Below are 20,353 nucleotides of genomic sequence, written 5' to 3'. Positions count from 1 at the left end.
ACCTATTTTTATGCAGCAGGCCGCTTCAGCATTATAATCCAAACTGATTTGCTGCATCCCCGTGGCAGAACTAGGTCTTTATCCCCATGTAATCCCAGGGCAAAATTCCAAGACTTTCCAGGTCATAGATTTTGCCACCAGGGGGAGGCAGAGCTTTGCGCTGTAGCTCTGCCTCCAGTCCATTCAATCTCTGCCGATCTCCGCCTCTCCCCACTCCTCTCAGTGAAAGAAGACCGAGAGGGGTGGGGAGAGGCAGAGATCAGCGAAGACTGACGCGAGCAGAGGCAGAGCTACTGCGCAAAGCTCTGCCTCTACCTGGAAGGATCCCTGAATTTTGCCCCGGGGATTTTGTGGGGATTAAGACCTCGTTCTGCCGTAGGAATGCGGCAAATCAGTTTGGATTATAATGCTAAAGCGGACTGCTCATGGGTGTAACGAGGAATCGCCGGGCCCCCCTGCAGAAATTCTTAGTGGGTCCCCCCTCCCCCCAGGCCCGCTCAGGGCCATTTTGGGGGGCTGGAGGGGTTGCAGCATGAGGGAAGAGCTTGGTAGCACGTCGGTGGGGAGAGGGGGCGTCTCCCCCTCCCTCACCTCGGGCTCGTCCTTCTGTGCTCCCCTCCAGCTTTGAATAGTGCGTATGCAGGCAGCGGGCAGCGGCAGATACATACCTTCCTTGCGTTCCAGCGCGGATGTTTCTCCCTCTAGTGTTTGATGCTACTTCCTGTTTATACAGGAAGTCGCGTCAGAAGCTAGAGAGAGGAACATCCGTGGAATGCAAGGAAGGTATGTATCTACCGCTGCCTACCGCCTGCATACGCACTATTCAATGCTGGAGATGAGCACAGAGGGGCGAGCCCGAGGTGAGGGAGGGGGATGACCGTCCCCCTCCCCACCAACGGGCTACCAAGCTCTCCCCTCATGCTGCGACCCCTCCAACCCCCAAAAACAGCCCTTAACGGGCTCCTGGGGGGAGCAGGGGCTGCATCCCCTATTGTTACGCCCATGGGCCTGCTGCTTAAAAACAGGTATTTTAAAACTCTTCAGACTCTCTTTAATATACTGTAAACAGACGGTATTATTTCAGAATACCGCAGTCATTTGTTTGAGATTACACATTACAAGGGATGTTGAAATACAGGGATCATTTATGCAAGGTTCCATAAGATAAAAGCTGTGCGTACAAACATCACATTATAAGTGCACAAACCACTGTATGTACGGACATTTGCTAAGTTCCTGTTCTGACTGCACTAAAGAAAACTTTCTTTGGTGAACACCATTGTTTTCCGGAGGAGTCTTGCACCATCTTTCATTGCTCTTCCTCCTCCATAGAATGCCTGCTTAAAGGGATTTTACCAGATTGAGGCCTGGAACCCACTACAAATCACAAAGCGATATTGCAATCGCTAGCGTTTTTAATTAGTGTTTTGTAAGTGATTTCATGTTGGTAGCGATTTTAAAAAGTGTAAGCTTTTTTCTAGCGATTGTGATAGCGATTTGCAATTAGCAAATTTAATTCTGATTAGTCCTTTCAAATTATTATAATTTTTTTTACAGTTTGCAGTAATTTAAAATCACACACAAATCGCTATGTGTAGCAATTCATGAGCGGTTTGCCAGTGCTTCAATACTTTACATTGAAGCGCAAACGCTCCCAAAATGCTGCATGTCCTGTGATTGTGATTTTGATAATCGCAATCGCTACTGTGGATTTTGTTACATTCATTTACATTGGAATAGTTTTTAGGGAAATCGCTAGTGATTTAAAGCACTCCCTAAACGCTAAAAAAAGCACTCTAGTGGTTTCCAGCCCTGAACCATAGTAGGGAAGACTGAGCCTCCTCCCTAATGCATAATGGATTTATTTGATCTAAGCTTGTGGGTAATTAGCCGAGTTCTTATCTGGCTTTCATCTTCTGTTGCTTGCCACCAGTCAAGAAAAAAAAGAAAAAGCAGTAACGCATGACCGTGTTTCCAGGGGGTCTGTACGCAGTGCGTTTTCTCTAAAACTATAAGGTCTTTTTTGAGATTTTGTTTTCCTCTTGTGCCCACTGTCCCCTCCACATACTATTCAATTTTGTTTCTAGCATGTAAGGGGGCTTTGCTATTAACCGTTAGAGTCAGCGGCTATTGACAATTTAAAAAAAAATTGTATTAAACACGAACGGCGAACAGCCGATGTTCGCCAGGAACTATTCGCCGGCGAACTGTTTGGACCATCTCTAATTAGGAATAAGAATATTGGCAGCATCCGAAACTGAGCTGTAGCACAGTGTAAGAAATCGATATTGTGGAAAATATTATATCAATAATCGGATATTAATAAATATAACAATATCTATTTACCGTAAGTGCTAGTTGAACATTGGCAAAATAAGTACACACCAAGAAGAGCATAAATAAAGTGTATATTTCATGTGAGGTCTGAAATGCATGTACAGGTAGTCCCCGGTTAATGAACATGATAGGGACTGTAGGTTCATTCTTAACCTGAATCTGTTCTTAAGTCAGAACATTGTGCCATCTCTGTCCCCTGTACCTCCTCTGTGCCCCCCTGTGCCTCCAGTGTCTCCCTCTGTGTCACCTCTGTCCTCTGTAACTGCTTATACAAGTTTAAAAGCCATTTTTCTGGGGCGTGGCTTGCGCATGGCCGAGTGAGGAAGCTTGTCTGCTCAGCTCCTGCTAATCCACCAGATTACAGCGATCTAAAGCCACTTTACAGAACTCATTCTTTCACATGGGACCCTCCAAACGGAAGAGGAACAAGAAGTCTCCTACTCAACGCAGTTCTGCCCATATCCTTCGCTTCTTACGACCCCTGGAACGAAGACTTGCTGAGGTGGAGGGATCCAATATGGCGGAGCCTCGTGGCAACTCTCAAACATCTTCGCCTTCACAGCGGCAGCAAGAGGGCACTCCATCCCAAGCTACCTCACCTAATCCCGGTCAGAGTGAGTCGGCAAGCCAATCTTACCTGCCACAAGAACTTACAGCAACAGAGGGAAGCAGGGGCGTTTCTAGGGTCCTTGGAGATCAGTGGCACCTGTGGGCACCAGGCGGGGAGGGGCAAAAAATGGGCGTGGCCATGCGGTGAGTGGACGTGGCCATGGGTGGGGCCAAATGTACATGAACTTAGCAGCGGTGTAAGCTACGGATAACGGGCCTGCCCATCGAAATATTGGACGGAGCCCCCTGTCCTTTATTTCGATCATTTACAATCAGTATAGGCATAAATCAAAGATGTATACGCACATACAATTTTGATTGGTCAATCACTGACCCCCAATTTCCCACCCCCGTGCAGTAAGTGAGCCAACAGACAATGAATTTTATGAACAGAGCTAAAATTGGCTAATCAAAATTGCATGTGTGTACCAGGCTTTACAGCTAATACTGTACATACTGAAAGTAGCAGGGATCAGCATACAATACAGCTGGTTTACAATCAATAAAGGCACAGAGTAACACCTTATACTGTACACACTGGAGGTAAATCAGCACACAGTGCAAGCACTAGAGAACAGCGTATACTGTACATACTGTAGGCAGCAGAATTCAGCACACTGCAGCTAGCGTGCCAAAAATATGACGATCACGTTGTGCGGCGTGCTTATCGCGCCGCACCAAAAAATGGGTGGGCCATGGACCAGAATATAGGTGTGGTAACGGGTGGAGACAAATTTACATGAACCTAGCAATGGTGGGACATCAGATTAGGACAGTGGTGGCGAACCTTTTGGAGGCCGAGTGCCCGAACTGCAACCCAAAAGTCACTTACCGGTATCTATCGCAAAGTGGCAACAGCAATTTAAACTAAATACTGTACAAACGTTTTAACTCATACATGAACATTATGGAAAATCCAAGTTGAAAATAAACTGTGAAGATAAACAATTTCATCCATCCTACTCCTGAAAAATGTATTCAATTTTTTAGAACCTCCCAGTTTTATTTTCTGTTTTAAAACGCTAAAAAAGTAGGTTTAATGCTATTGTCTCATATGATAAGGATTCAGCTTTTCCCAAAGTCTCGCAGTTAGCAATCATGTGACCCCCAACAAGACATATTCAGCAATCATGAGGCCCCCAACAAATCAGGAGGCCCCCAACAAGACAAATTCAGCAATCATGAGGCCTCCAACAAATCATGAGGCCCCCAACAAGACAAATTCAGCAATCATGAGGCCCCCAACAAGACAAATTCAGCAATCATGAGGCCCCCAACAAATCATGAGGCCCCCAACAAGACAAATTCAGCAATCATGAGGCCCCCAACAAATCATAAGGCTCCCAACAAGACACATTCAGCAGTCATGAGGCACATAAATAGACAGCATTTCACATAAATAGGCAGAATGCCCCCTTAATATGGTAGCCCCCCCAAGTTAGGTAGTGAGTGACAGGGACCCCCAGGTTAGCTAGTGAGTGACAGGCGCCTCCAGTTAGGTAGTGAGTGACAGGGACCCCGATAGTGAGTGACAGGGAGCACCTTTAGGTAGTGAGTGAGTGCCAGGGAGCCCCTTTAGGCAGTGAGTGAGTGACAGGAAGCCCCTTTAGGCAGTGAGTGAGTGCCAGGGAGCCCCTTTAGGCAGTGAGTGAGTGACAGGAAGCCCCTTTAGGCAGTGAGTGAGTGACAGGGAGCCCCTTTAGGGAGTGAGTGAGTGACAGGGAGCCCCTTTAGGGAGTGAGTGAGTGACAGGGAGCCCCTTTAGGGAGTGAGTGACAGGGAGGCCCTTTAGGGAGTGAGTGAGTGCCAGGGAGCCCCTTTAGGAAGTGAGTGAGTGCCAGGGAGCCCCTTTAGGGAGTGAGTGCGTGCCAGGGAGCCCCTTTAGGGGGTGAGTGACAGGGAGCCCCTTTAGGGAGTGAGTGACAGGGAGCCCCTTTAGGGAGTGAGTGACAGGGAGCCCCTTTAGGGAGTGAGTGAGTGACAGGGAGCCCCTTTAGGGAGTGAGTGAGTGACAGGGAGCCCCTTTAGGGAGTGGGTGCGTGACAGGGAGCCCCTTTAGGGAGTGGGTGCGTGCCAGGGAGCCCCTTTAGGGAGTGGGTGCGTGCCAGGGAGCCACTTTAGGGAGTGGGTGAGTGACAGGGAGCCCCTTTAGGGAGTGAGTGCGTGCCAGGGAGCCCCTTTAGGGAGTGGGTGCGTGCCAGGGAGCCCCTTTAGGGAGTGGGTGCGTGCCAGGGAGCCCCTTTAGGGAGTGAGTGAGTGACAGGGAGCCCCTTTAGGGAGTGAGCGAGTGACAGGGAGCCCCTTTAGGGAGTGAGTGAGTGACAGGGAGCCCCTTTAGGGAGTGGGTGCGTGCCAGGGAGCCCCTTTAGGGAGTGAGTGAGTGAGTGACAGGGAGCCCCTTTAGGGAGTGAGTGCGTGCCAGGGAGCCCCTTTAGGGAGTGAGTGAGTGACAGGGAGGCCCCCCCTCTAGCCGCCGCCGCTCCCCCCCTACCTCTCAGCAGACCTCAGGATCAGCGGCGACCCGACCAGATGTACGAGCGGGCGATGGACGCACCCGCTCGATATGCGGAAGTGATGTCACTTCCGCATATCAGTGCGGGCGCTGGGTCCTAGCGCCCGCACGATTGGTCGCCGGCTCGCCGCCTGATCCTGAGGTCTGAGACGAGTGTCAGTGACGCGGCGGCTGGAGGAAGCCGCTGTCTTGACAGAGGGGGCAGCCGGGCGGAGATCCGTGGCACCCCAGGAAAGATTGGGGGCACGTGCCCCCCTAAAACAGGGCTAGCGACGCCCCTGGAGGGAAGTAAAATGGCATCACCTCGTGGCAACTCACAGAGCTCCTCGCAGATGCAGCGGTGGCAGGGAAGCTTCTCTCCCCACACAACACCACCTAAAAGACCGGCATTGGGTCAATCCTCCCCTGTGGCTTCAGAAGGAGCAGAATTGTACATAGAGGTAGAGCTGCAAGCTGCAAGACTTGCTGAGGAGCCTCATGGCAACTCTCAAACATCTTCGCCTTCACAGCGGCAGCAAGAGAGCACTCCATCCCAAGCTACCTCACCTAATCCCGGTCAGAGTGAGTCGGCAAGCCAATCTTACCCGCCACAAGAACTTACAGCAACAGAGGGAAGTAGAATGGCATCACCTCGTGGCAACTCACAGAGCTCCTCGCAGATGCAGCGGCGGCAGGGAAGCTTCTCTCCCCACACAACACCACCTAAAAGACCGGCATTGGGTCAATCCTCCCCTGTGGCTTCAGAAGGAGCAGAATCGTACATAGAGGCAGAGCTGCAAGATTATGTTCGCTCCCTCCCAACAAAACACGATTTTGAAAGGCTAATCGTTAGAATGGAAGCTGCTATTAAAACGGAGATGACTAACTTCAGGGAAGAGGTGAGCCACATAGTTTCCAGAGTGGAAAAGGTTGAAAACAGACAAGAGGACTTTGATGGCAAGCTAGAAAAACAACAGAAAGCCATAGACAGTAATACAGAGTCCATAGCAGCCATCCACCTTAAAATTGTACGAACAGAGGCGCCAAGCAGAGTAAAACAATGTTCTAAAAATGATAAAAAGAGGGAAGTCGAGGTGGACTTACCTACCTCTGGTAGTGGACATATACTCAAATGCAGAGTAAAAAATATACAATTTATTCACAGCTCCATAAAATTGCAACGCGTTTTGCGGTCAACAATCCCGCTTCATCAGGCAGTACAGGAGCATATAAAACTGGTTCAGGTCCATAAAGCGTGTGAGCGCCTCCTGTACTGCATGATAAAGCGGGATTGTTGACCGCGAAACGCGTTGCGATTTTATGGAGCTGTAAATAAATTGTATATTTTTTACTCTGCATTTGAGTATATGTCCACTACCAGAGGGAGGTAAGTCCCCCTCGACTTCCCTCTTTTTATCATTTTTAGAACATTGTTTTACTCTGCTTGGTGCCTCTGTTCGTACAAATTACAGTACGATTAAGTCCACCCCTGGTGGAGGGGTTCTTTTTCCCATTTTCCTATCTACAGAGAGCGACTTTTATACCTGAGTGGGGTCAGGTACTAATACTCCCCACCTGCCTGTCAAGTGGTTACCTGATGGTAGCCCACCTTTGTGAGTATAAGAACCTTTGACATTACATTATATATTGAGCTTACCAGACAATATTGCACTATTGGGCTCTTGGTGTCCTCTGTTTTGTTTTTACAAATCCACCTTAAAATTGATGACATGGAAAACAGGCATAAGCGAAACAATATTAGAGTCAGAGGCCTACCTGAAGCCACTAGACCTCCAGATATTATGGCGACAATGGAAGGAATCTTCAAGCAGATCCTCGGAGCACCCCAAGATCACAAGATTGAAATAGACAGGGCACACAGATCATTGGGCCCAGTCAGCACTAACCTTTCGAGACCAAGGCATATAATCTGTCGCGTTCATTTCTATAAAGAGAAGGAAGCCATCATGGCGGCAGTCCGCACACAGGGAGACATAGATTTTGACGGTGCCAAGATTCAACTAATGGCGGATCTATCCAACCTGACCCTATAACTTAGGAGAGCTACCCGGCCCCTTTTAGAGGCTCTGAGGGCCAAGGAAATACCTTACAGGTGGGGATATCCATTTTCTCTCATAGTGCAACATGAAGGGAAAACAGCGGTCTTCCGTTCCCCAGACGACTTGGATCAAGTACGTGACACTTTTGATCTACCTGCTGTTTCGCTTGAAGAGTGGCCATTATTTCAGCCCTCGGCCGTTCGACCACAGAGAAACAGATGGGAAACGGTGAACTATCGTAACAATCGCCGACAAAGGCGATAGCTACACTGCTAATTAATGACTATATCCTCATACGGGCTTGCACTTTTTGTGAAAGGGGATATTCTCTAATGGAGAGTCCTATGTCCTTATAGGTGCTTTACCGACACCAGACTCTTCATACACAGGCACTGGTATGATGGGCTGTTGGTGGGCTATACTCTTAGTGTAACGCAAGATTTCACATCATAATACTTTGTTCACTCGATTATCGCCCACAACCACCATGCAACTTCTCTGCTATTTTTCCTGTGCTTGGTCACAAGATGCTTACATCCGGACAGCGATGGGAGCACTATCTTTCCCTTGATTAACGATTGCATAGGTTGGATATCAGCCCCTGTGTCCACATTACCGTGAGGGTTCACATTAGCACTCAGTTTGCCGTAAGGGATATTTTCTGATGGAGAGCCCCACTATACATAACGATATCCAATGCTATGGAAACCGCTCACAGTCCGATGGTCTTACGCCTACTCTATTCCTTAAAGGACCATAAGCTAACGCAAGATTTCACATCATTTTCTACGGAAGTCCTGACTTAAACCATTATACCAATGAGCAACTTTCTTAGCTTATCATATATGTTTAGGCTATTGAGCCACCCCATCTTGGTTACCTTTTTTGATGTTTATTAAGCTGTGTTGAATATGTATTATATTAATGCAAGAATGTTGACTAACTATGTGACCTTGATTTAACACTGATATTTGAGCCACTATCCGCTTATACTTATTTAGCCAGTGGTAACTTTATGGTCATATGGGGTTTATATAGTTGATGCCTTTCGATTAGACTCGCAGTTCATACTCAATACTATAATCGCTATCATTGGAGTTTTAAGTCTCATGTTACATTGTTTTGATAGTAAGAGTTGAATATTACTCTCCAAGTTCAAGGAGACTAAAGTGGTGTTTTACCTCCCCCTACCCCCCCTTTTAGGGGGCACATATTTTGGGGCCCCTTTTTAGATCCTTCAACAGGGCACGAGCTCAATGATAATTACTTACACGTTTATTGCTTTAAGGTCTCAGGCCATATGGTTCTCTGTGCAGGGTAGCTGTTGCTGGGAGAGGGGACTGGAGGTCCACCCCCACTTTTGGGGGGGCCCTGGGATCCTCTGTTTGACCACAGAATGCCCTAATAGATATTCTTTTTTTTCTTAAGTTACAAGCTATAATGTAGATTCCACAATATGTATGTAAAGTTTCATAGGAGTTCGGTGGATGGTGGGGGCCACTGGTCATGCGTCTCCACCTCTCGCGGATCAGAGCTACTGCTGAGGGCGCTGTTCCCAGCGACCTAGTAGTGGTACAGGTTGTTTCTGATCAACGACAAGGAGATGGGTGTGTAGATATGTTTATACCTGTGTTTTCTTTTCTCTTACCTTTTTCTCTTTCTTCTCCCTCTTTTTTGTTCCTTTCTCTGCTATCCATCACTTCTCCCCAGGAGGTTCGGGCAGTCATCCAATGGTATAAGGTGAAACTCTACATAATAACTCTGATGCCTAACAATTATAATGGCTGATCTCACAGTTGTTTTGTACAATGTTAATGGGTTTAATATTCCTCAAAAACGTTCACAGGTCCTCTATCATTTCCACAAAGTGAAAACTTCCATTCTAGCACTTCAGGAAACTCGCTTCCGATCAGATGCTATCCCAAGCATAAAATTCAAATGGTTTAATAAATGGTTTCATAGTTCAAACCCAGATGGGAAAACTAAAGGAGTATCTATTGGACTGCATAGGAATCTGAACGCTTCACTTATTGATGAGCTTAAGGACCCCCAGGGTAGATTTCTATTCATCAACCTCCAGATCGGCAAATCCAAATTTACAATAGCTAACATCTACCTCCCTAATCAAAACCAGACACAAAAATTCTCTACATACCTCAATAAGCTGATGTCTTTCGCTAAGGGATACATCATCTTATGCGGAGATCTCAATTTTTGCCTAAATCCCCAATGGGACTCCTCTTCCAAAAAGTCTACTGTATCGAGCTCCATGCTTACCTCTATCAAAACAAAGCTTCAATCTTGCTCTTCAACAGACTCCTGGAGAGTTTTACACCCCAATGAATATAACTACACTCATTACTCACATGTACATAAATCCCATAGCAGAATTGACTATATTCTAGTCTCGCAATCACTCTTAGATAAATGTATTAAATCCTACATTGGAGATAGGTTGTGGTCAGACCATGTCCTGGTCTATTCCTCTTTTCTGCTAGACAATAGAACCCATTCCTTCATCCCTTGGAGGTTAAATAACAACCTACTAAAAGACCAGACATGTATAGCAGATATTACCAAAGCTATAGAGCACTTTCAGATAGATCATAGGGATGATGAAACAGCCCCAAGCTTTAAATGGGAAGCTCTCAAGTGTACCCTGCGAGGCTTGCTGATTTCACATGGCACCAGATTAAAAAAGGAAAAGAAAACCCAAATAACCAATAAATAACTAAAATTGGTGATCTGGAGGAGGAACTTAAAAAGGGGTCTTCTCCCGTGGTTGAGTTAGAACTTTCCACAGCCAGACACAACTTGCTCTCACTCCTAGATGAACGCACACTTGCAGACAGGATGCATCTTAAAGGTGCTCTTTATGAACACAGAGGGAAATGTGGACGTATGCTGGCTAGATATCTTCATCCCAAGTTAAATAATTCTTCTATTTTTACTATTACTCGCTCTGATGGGTCCAAACTTTACAAAACCTCTGAAATTGCTGAGGCATTCAGATTGTACTACGAATCGCTTTACAATATTAAAGGAAAGTTCTGTGAAATGCAACCAGAATGCCTTAAAAGAAAGATCCAGTCTTATTTAGACAAAACCAAATTACCAGATATCTCATCTGAAATGGCAAGGGAACTGGAACAAGATTTTTCCTACCAGGAACTAATGGAAAGTATTAAATCAGCTAAACCAGGTAAAAGCCCAGGCCCTGATGGCTTCACAGGAGCATTCTACAAGAAATTTAGTACCCTTCTTGCCCCCCATATGCTTTCAGCATTTAACTATATATCAGCTGACCATTCCTTCCCTGCACAAGCGCTCAATACACATATAACGGTCATACCAAAGCCGAATAAAGACAATGCATTGTGTGCTAACTACCGCCCAATCTCTTAACTTAGAGCTCAAATTTTTCTCCAAAATGCTGTCTGAAAGATTAAAACCAATCCTACCAGATATTATCCATAATGACCAAACAGGGTTTGTTACTAAGAGAGAAGCGAGAGATAACACCCTGAAGTCAATATCCGTGATTCATATGGCTAGGACAATGGGAAGTCCGTTGTGTATGGTTTCGGTGCATGCGGAGAAGGCCTTCGACAGGGTCCACTGGCAGTTTTTAGAAGGATCTCTAGTTCAGATAGGCCTAGGAACTAAATTTATTGAAAGGGTTATGGCATTATATAGTAACCCCTCTGCTCATGTTAAAGTGAATGGGACCCTGTCGGAGGCCTTCCTGGTCCGAAATGGGACAAGACAGGGGTGCCCACTGTCTCCCCTCCTTTATGTTATTTGTATGGAGCACCTTGCTGTGGCCCTTCGCAATATCCTTTCCATCCAGGGTGTTGCTTTAGGTGACACATCAGTCAAACTATCGCTTTTTGCTTATGACCTTCTTATTTATGTCTCTAATCCCATCATTGCTTTCCCTAATATACTTAAAGAATTAACGGAATATGGTAACCTTAGCAACTTCAAAATCAATCTCTCCAAAACTGAAGTACTTAATATCACCCTCCCAGAACATGTAGTCCAGACATTAACTGCTTCCTTCCCTTTTCGATGGCAATCTACTAAAATTAAGTATCTTGGAGTATATATTTCTAGGAACCCTTCTGAATTGTTCCAGTTGAATTTTCCCCCCTTGGTGGCTAGAATTCGTCAGGACTTGGAACGATGGAGATCCCTTCGTCTTTCCAGGTCCTGCCGAATATGTGTGATCAAAATGGGCGTCCTGCCCAAATTGCTCTATGTCATGCAAGCACTGCCGATTTGGCTCCCAAGTCCCTTCCTCAAGAAACTCCAGACTGATTTCTTACACTTCATTTGGGACAGAAAGCCACACAGGATCAACTTTAAGCTACTAAGCCGTCCCAAAGTGGGTGGGGGTATGGGCATACCTGATATTCATCTTTATTATTACGCAGTTATCCTAACACACATCCTGGACTGGTTTCAGAGCAGACAGTCCAAATAATGGGTCATACTGGACTCTACCTTCTCAACGAGTGACCCAAGGGCCTTATTATGGATACCACCCTCCCAGAGACCAGGGAGGGAGAATATGGCGTTGGCTCCCCAGTTTCTTCTCAAAGGATGGGACATGATCAGCAAATCATTTAAATTGTCATCTATTCCTGCCCCCCTCTCCCCTCTTCTAGACAACCCAGCTTTTGCTCTGGGAATGCATTATCATAGCATATTGGGTTGGGATAGAGAGTTTTGGCCACAGGTGAGACACTTAGTGAATTTGTCAGGTCTTAAGGAGAGAGGGGAAATTGGGGACCCATCATCAGCACATAGAATCAACTGGTTTCTTTGGGAACAAATGAAATCCTTCTATAAATCACTGACTCCAAGCACTAACATTCTCCGAGGGCTTACATCCTTTGAGTCTCTCTGCTCTGCCTCGCACTCTACTGAACACAAAATTTATACCATGTACACTGAGCTCATTGGATATAACAGCACGAAAAAACTACTTTCTCTTACAGACAAATGGGACAGGGATCTAGGTAAAGAACTACAAGGTGAACAATGGGAAAAAAATATTTACTTTAACACACAAATCCACCATTTCCACTTCCCTCCATTAACGCAATTATAAGATACTGGCCAGATGCCCCGCTCAAACCACTAAATATAAAACTAATGATACTGATCTATGTTGGAGATGCCAAACAGAAACCGGTTCCTACATTCACATATGGTGGAATTGCCCATTAATAAAACCTTTTTGGGAAAGCATATTTGCTCTCAACCATTCTTTTTACCTAGAGTCCCTCCCATTTACCCCAGAGCTAGCTCTATTAAGCCTACTCCCAGGAAAGATCTCCCAAGCCAAAAAAAATCTTACTAGTACCCTGATGGTTGTAGCCAAACTCTTAATTGCCCGTAATTGGAAGAGCTCAGTGATACCCACCATACATCAAGTCTTTACAGAATTGAATAACATTTGTCACTTGGATGATCTATACCCTAGCTCAAATGACAGAACTGAAGCTTTTGTATGCAAATGGGCAGTATGGTAGGAGTATAGAGACTCGGAGGAGGCGAAAACCCTACTACTTCAGTAAAACATTTAATACAAACTGGATGTAGAACTCGCTTTATTATATACATACTAACCTCTTAAAGGGAACCAGAGATGAACGATTCACACAAAATAAACATATCAGTTGATAGCTTGTAAAGAATAAATGCTCTACCTGATAATTTCGCCACTCTGGTGTGCTTTTTTGGGTGTTTTTTATACATTATTGCTCCAGGAAATATCCAATATGGCCGCCGGCTCATATCCCATCTGCTTCCGGGGTATGAGTTGTTCTGGATGTGCTGTCTAGGCTATATGAGACTATAGACAAGCAGGGCTGCTGCAGCCTTTCATCTGTCTGCTTTCAACTTTATTATTCTGGTATACTGTGTGGCTGCCTGTAGGAAGTGTCTCTCATAGAAATGAAACTGCATACAGTAGATAATGACTGGCAGCACAGTGCACACAGATACACTGTCTGTTTCAGAGCTTCTTTCTCGGCAGCAGCAGCCCCTCCCATGTCAACAGCTCTGAGTAGTAAATCTGAGCTAGGAGGGGGCAGGCTTGGGCTTGAAAAGACTCCACAGAAGAGTGACTCAGCTATAATGATTCCAGGTCAAACCTCCACTGAATCAGTCGGTGAATTCTTATCACAGTTGATAACAGATAGATTAGACTGAGAAGAATAAAACTAAAAGCAGGGTAGGTGTTTACTGTCATGTTCCCACTGATAAATGTAATAAAATACATGAGGGTGCTTCGTCTCTGGTTCTCTTTAAGTACGACTGTTTTGACTGCTTTGGACCTCACTGAACCTTCGGGAACTATATTCCTTCTCTTATAACCCTTTCCCTTTTTCTTCAATCTTTTCCTGTCTTTTCCTTTCTCTTTTCCTTTTCCTCATCCTCTCATTTGTTGGGTACGGCCAATGGATATTTTTATGCACAGCTGCATTTATTATATATATTTCTTTTGATAAACTCATCCCTTAACTAATTTACTATCTATGCCAGTGATAGATCGAGGGAAACAGAATATTGTGGCACTTACTCACTTCTGTTGGTCTTCCCTGACAATGTTCTTTATTTATGTGTTTTGTAATGTTTTTTTTCTATGTACAATAAAAGTTTATTTACAAAAAGCCATTTTTCTTTGAATTTTCCAATTTGAAAAAAAATGTTTTTGACTTGTTCCCATGGAAGCACAGAATCCATGCCGTTCATATGAGCGGGTCGTTCGTAAGTCGGGCGTTCGTAAGTCGGGGACTACCTGTACAGACATCAATGAATTACAGAAATCAACATTAACAGAGCAATTTCAATATAAAACATAAACCATCAAAAACAATCCTCACAATGAATACATTGATATCTAACTTGACTGGTGCTTCCCAATATCTTCTAAAATACAGCACACAGACCCATGCCACCTTACCTAGCCAAGGTCAAAGCCAGCAGCCTAAGCAGAAGAGAAAGAATCCTTTGTCATCTGGTGCAAAGAGCTTATTTCCATTGACCCCCCCCCCCCCTAACCCAGCACACATCATTTCTCTTGTAGGAGCCTTAGTGCCGTTGACTAAAAGAATGCTTTTCAGCATATTTACGCTTTAACTGGATTATTTTAGTTACATAGTGATTTGGGTTTCAACCAGAGAACAAAGTACAATTCAAGCCTGCTCCCTCACATAGCCCTTTTGATTTACAGGAAGGCGAAAATCCTTACAAGGCATGGTCCAATTAGCACCAAAAGAGAAAAAAATCCTTCCCGACAGATGGCAATCAGATAAAATCCCTGGATCACCACCACTGGGCATTACCTAGTAATTATAGCCATGGATGTCTTTCAATGCAAGGAAAGCATCTAAGCCCCCTTTAAATGCAGATATAGAATTTGCCATAACTACTTCCTGTGGCAATGCATTCTACATCTTAATCACTCTTACTATAAAGAAGCCTTTCCTAAATAAATGGCTAAAACATTTTTCCTCCATGCGCAGATCATGTCCTCTAATCCTTTATGAAGGTCCACTGACGAAAAGCTCATCCGCCAAGCATTTATATTACCCTCTGATGTATTTATACATGTTAATTAGATCCCCTCTAAGGCGTCTTTTCTCTAGACTAAATAAACCCTTATCTAACCTTTCTTGGTAAGTGAGACCTTTCATCCCTCGCATCAATTTAGTTGCTCGTATCTGCACCTGCTCTAAAACTGCAATATCTTTCCTGTAATGTGGTGGCCAGAACTGATATATTCCAGATGTGGCCTTACTAGAGAGTTAAGCAGGGGCAATATTATGCTAGCATCTCGAGTTTTCATTTCCCTTTTAATGCATCCCAAAATTTTATTAGCTTTAGCTGCAGCGGCTTGGCATTGAATACGATTATTTAACTTGTTGTCGATGAGTACTCCTAAGTCCTTCTCCAAGTTTGATGTCCCCATCTGTATCCCGTTTATTTTGTATGGTGCTAGACCATTGGTATGACCAAAATGCATGACTTTACATTTTTCAACCTTGAATTTCATCTGCCATTTATGTGCCCATATAGCCATCCTATCCAGATCATGTTGCAATATGTCCCTATCTTCCTGAGAGTTGATGATTCTGCACAATTTTGTATCATCTGCAAAAATAGCAACATTGCTTTCTACTGCATCTACTAGATCATTAATGCAGAACATTATTATTATTATTATTATTAACTCTGCCTTAAGGTCAATTAGCAGGAAGTGAAGGCTGTTGTTCGAGGAACATGTAACATGTGTTCTAAGAATGGTACGATGGCTGCCCAACAAAAGCAAGCTGTGAATCACGTGCAGTCCATTTCTTACAATGGTGGCCAATATCATACAGTGGTTTAACAGGACAGGTTTACTTCAGAACAGGCCCTGCCATCAGCAACCAGAGAAGTTGAGTGTAGGTGCTCAGTGTCATATCCAGTGGTTGCCTTTTGCAAATAAATATATCAGTGCTAGCAGCATTGCAGGGGAGGTTAAAGGGGTGGGGAGTCAACCTATCAGTGCTCAGACCATACGTTGCACTCTGCATCAAATTGCTCTGCATGGTTGTTGTCCCAGAAGGAAGCCTTTTCTAAACATGATGCAAGACAAGACACAGAACATTTACATAGCGCTTTTCTCCTGGCGGACTCAAAGTGCCAGAGCTATAACCTCCTGTGTCAGAGGCAGAGCTCTTAACCAGTACACTATCCAGCCACACTGCACAAGAGAGTCTGCAAACAGTTGAGAGTGCACAAACAGTTTGCTGAAGACAAGCAGACTAAGGAAATGTATTACTAGAACTGTGCCCTGTGGTCTGATGAGACCAAGGTATACTTATTAGTTTCAGATGGTTTCAAGCGTGTGTGGCGGCAATTACGGGAAGAGTACAAAGACCAATTTGTCTTCCCTATAGTCAAGAAAGGTGGTGGGAGTGTCATGGTTTGGGGCTGCATGACTACATGGCACTTAGGAGCTACAGTTCATTCAGTAAACAATGAATGCCAATATGTACTGTGACATAATGAAGCAGGGCATGACTCCCTCCCTTTGGAAAAACTGGACCGCAGGGCAGTATATTTTAACATGATAATGACCACAAACACCCCTCCAAGACGACCACTACCTTCCTAAAGAAACTGATGGTAAAGGTGTGGGACTGGCCAAGCATGTCTTCAGACGTAAACCCTATTGAGCATCTGTGGGGCGTCCTTAAACGAAAAGTGGGGAAGCGCAAGATTTCTAATATCTACCATTTTGTCATGGATGAGTGGAAGAGTATTCCAGCAGCAACATGAAGAGCTCTAGTAAACTGCCCAAGAGAGTTGAAGCAGTGCTGGAAAACATTAGTGGGCACATAAAATATTGACACTTTAGGCACAATTTTGACATTCTTCACTTAAGGTGTACTCACTTTTGTTAACAGCATTTTAGACATTAAGGACTGTGTGCTGAGATTGGGACAACAAATATACTCTTTTTTACATTTTTACTATTTATTATTGTATCTAAGTGTCATATCTCCAGTGTTGTCCCATGAAAAGATAAATTATTTACAGACATGTGAAGGGTGTACTCACTTTTGTTAGATACTGCATAAAGCGAGTTATGCATTTGGCATAATCCGCTATGTAAATTGAACAAATCTTGGTAATTGTAACGTGTTCTCTCTGCACACGCTAGAAATACTGCTCTTTTGTGAATTTACCCTAGCGTACCCTGGAGCACAGTTTTTAAGAGGAGTTCAGTTAGTATGTGATATATGCTAAGTTTGTAAATGTTATTGTAGTTTCTATGTCTGTAGCAATTGATATTTGAAAAACAGCACATGAAAATTAATTAAAGGGCCACTATTGTGAAAAGTTGTTACATTTAAATGAATGTGTGCGCATACATATAAAATGTACATTTGTTCCAGAGTATAATGCACCATTAATTTTTTTTTTTTGCTATGTTGCTTTTTTGTTGTTGCTATGTTGTCATTTACAATAGGTTGTAAACTCACAGGTTTTGGACTAGTCCATCTCCTCATGGGGGATTCTCAGGGTTTTATTTTTTTTTTAAAAGCACTTTCTGAATGGCAATTGACCAGTCCAATTGCCAGCATAGTGTGCAAGTGAGTAAGGTAACTTTGTAGTGACTTTGTCAAGAATAAAAGAAATACTGAGAATCTTCCTTGAGGAGATGGTCTTGTCTAATCAATCTGTCAGATTGTAAATGTTTACTGTAAGCGTCGCCAACATAGGGGAAAAGTAATTTCTAGTGCATTTTACTCTGGTAAAAATGTACTTCTTATATATGTGTATTTTAAATTTTACTATTTTTCATGACAGTGGTTCTTTAACGTATACCAGAGACTAATAAATATAAAGAATTGATACTTACCTGGGACTTCCTCCAGCCCCATAAGCATGTGTGAGTCCCTGCTATTCAGCCGCAATCAGCCCCGGTAACTGGCACAGTCGCGTCAGTCTGGGTCTACTGCGCATGCGCGTGAGGTCCGCGCATGTGCAGAAGACCCAAACTGGACCCGACTCACGTGCTTATGGGGCTGGTGGAAGCCCCGTGTAAGTTTATTAGTCTTTGGTACACTTTGAAGAGAACCTGTGAGAAAAAATGCGCCCCGGTGGAGGAAGGGGGAAGCCTCATTAGGATCCAGAGGCTTCCCTTTCCCCCTGTGCATCATGGATCCAGCGCTGAAACCCCTTTGCAAACCAGGCGCTGTACCATCTTCCCCCTTGGGTTCCGGCGTAAATAGCAGAGTCCGATTGTCTCGTGTCTGAGCAGAAAACCTGACCTGATGATGCTCGGCTATTTCCACCAGGGCCTTAGGGGGAAGATTATTCTTATTATTTATTGTATTTATAAAGCGCCAACATATTATGCTGGAGAATAAATAGGGATAGATGGCAGAAAACTCGCCCTTTCACACACAGCCATGTGTGCATCCAGCCTGAGGATTTGTATCAGCTGTAGCAAGTACATGTTTTTTGTTTAAAGGTTGTTGTGTATCTTTTAGAGCAGAGAGCAGTTCTGAGTTCAGGTCCACTTTAAGTCAGGCGTGTGTACGAGGCTTAAAGCAGCCATACACTGGTTGAATGCCAACAGATCTACCAACAGATAGATCCCTCTCTGATCTAACCTGATCAGAGAGGGATCTAATGGCTGCCCATACACTGCAAACAGAATTCCAATCGATTTCAGCATGAAATCGATTCACAACCTGTGGAACTGCCGCTACTGCCTGCTCGCCACCCCTGCTCCCCCTGCCAGCTACAATACATTACCTGTCCGCCGGCACGATTCCCCGGGTCCCCGCAGTCTAATTTCTTCCAGCGTACTCCATCGTCCCTTCACTTCCCGCCAAAAGCAGAAAGTTCAAACAGTAGAGCGCCCTCTACTGTTTGAACTTCGGTTTCTCACACGATGAGACAGGAGGTGAAGAGAAGATTCCGGAAGAAGTGAGAGACAGCAGGGACCCAGGGACTTGTGCCAGCCGGACAGGTGATTTATTGCTGCGTTGGTCGTTGCCGTATAGAACGCCGCTAAAGACGCACTCCCGACCCGCCAGCGATCGAGTAAACTTTTCCGCCTGGGCAGATCGACGGAATAGATCGATTTTGGATGGATAATGCATTTGCGTTATCGATTTCACAGCAGCTTCGATCACGGTGATCGAATCTGCTGTCTATCGGCGGGAAATCGCATTAGTGTATGGGCACCATTAATCCAGTCAGACTTCAGACAGAAACACCTGAATGTCAAGCTTGTTCAGAGTCTATACATAAAAGGATTAGAGGCAGATTAAGGCACATAGGCAGGACTGCCAGGCAACTTGCATTGCTCAAGTGTGATTTAAAGATCACTATTCTATGGAAAGAACTAGTGAGGTTTTCATCTGGACCTGTAATCTTAAATGATGCCAGTGACTCTCCCTACATCACACTAAAGCACCTTGCTTCTTCAAAAGACTCCTTTATATTGAACTTTATGAAAGGGGTTTAATACGTTATCATTTCTTTTTGTGTTATCCTATTTTTAGTGTTCTGAGTTATTCTAGTCTAAAATGTGTTTTTCTTTTCAGCTGCTGCCTATGGAAATGGAGTTTATTTTGCTGTTGATGCCAGTTACTCAGCCAAGCCACCCTACACTTCTCCTGATCCACAAACTGGAGAGCGATTTATGTATATGGCAAAAGTTTTGGTTGGTCACCATACCAAAGGACAGGCTGGTATGAAGGTACCACCTCGTCGTCAGTTGAGTGATGAGAGTGATCTCTATGACAGCTTGACAGATAATCAAAACAATCCATCCATGTTTGTTGTGTTTCATGATGACCAAGTTTATCCTGAATATCTAATTACATTCAGATAAATGTGCCGTGGACTGAAAGGAGATCCCTGCTAGAGGCTCTGTAGTGTGCAAAGTGGGTAGAGCTCTTCATCTCACAAGTAGTCCTAGTTTCTTTAACACAAAGCTGTGATCTCACATTATACAAGAAATGCTTTTGGAGGTCAAAGCTGCTACTGGGGTATTTCTAGTTAGACACACGGATGGTGCATATTATGGGTTGGTACACTTGTTCATATTTGTGAAGTTAAAGGGGCACTACAACGAAAAAGTGTAAAATGTAAAATATGTGCAAACATATACAAATAAGAAGTACATTTTTCCCAGAGTAAAATGAGCCATAAATTATATTTCTCCTATGTTGCTGTCACTTACAGTAGGTAGTAGAAATCTGACAGAAGTGACAGGTTTTGGACCATCTCTTTATAGGGGATTCTCAGCAAGGCTTTTATTCTTTATAAAGAT

General features: G+C 44.3%; 1 protein-coding gene across 2 annotated transcripts in view; it reads left to right on the top strand.

Moving 5' to 3' along the window:
- LOC137510705 (protein mono-ADP-ribosyltransferase PARP14-like) overlaps positions 1–20,157 on the top strand; it is a 179,156-nt gene extending 158,999 nt beyond the window's left edge. For both annotated transcript variants that reach the window (XM_068233925.1, XM_068233926.1), the window contains exon 16: positions 19,623–20,157. In XM_068233925.1, coding sequence (XP_068090026.1) covers positions 19,623–19,912 — 290 coding nt within the window. In that variant the 3' untranslated portion in view covers positions 19,913–20,157. The remainder of the gene's footprint in view (positions 1–19,622) is intronic.
- Positions 20,158–20,353: the final 196 nt, after the last annotated feature.

Source organism: Hyperolius riggenbachi, chromosome 1 (genome assembly GCF_040937935.1).
Source record: "Hyperolius riggenbachi isolate aHypRig1 chromosome 1, aHypRig1.pri, whole genome shotgun sequence".
Taxonomy (NCBI): domain Eukaryota; kingdom Metazoa; phylum Chordata; class Amphibia; order Anura; family Hyperoliidae; genus Hyperolius; species Hyperolius riggenbachi.
This window is presented reverse-complemented; position numbering and strand designations above follow the sequence as displayed.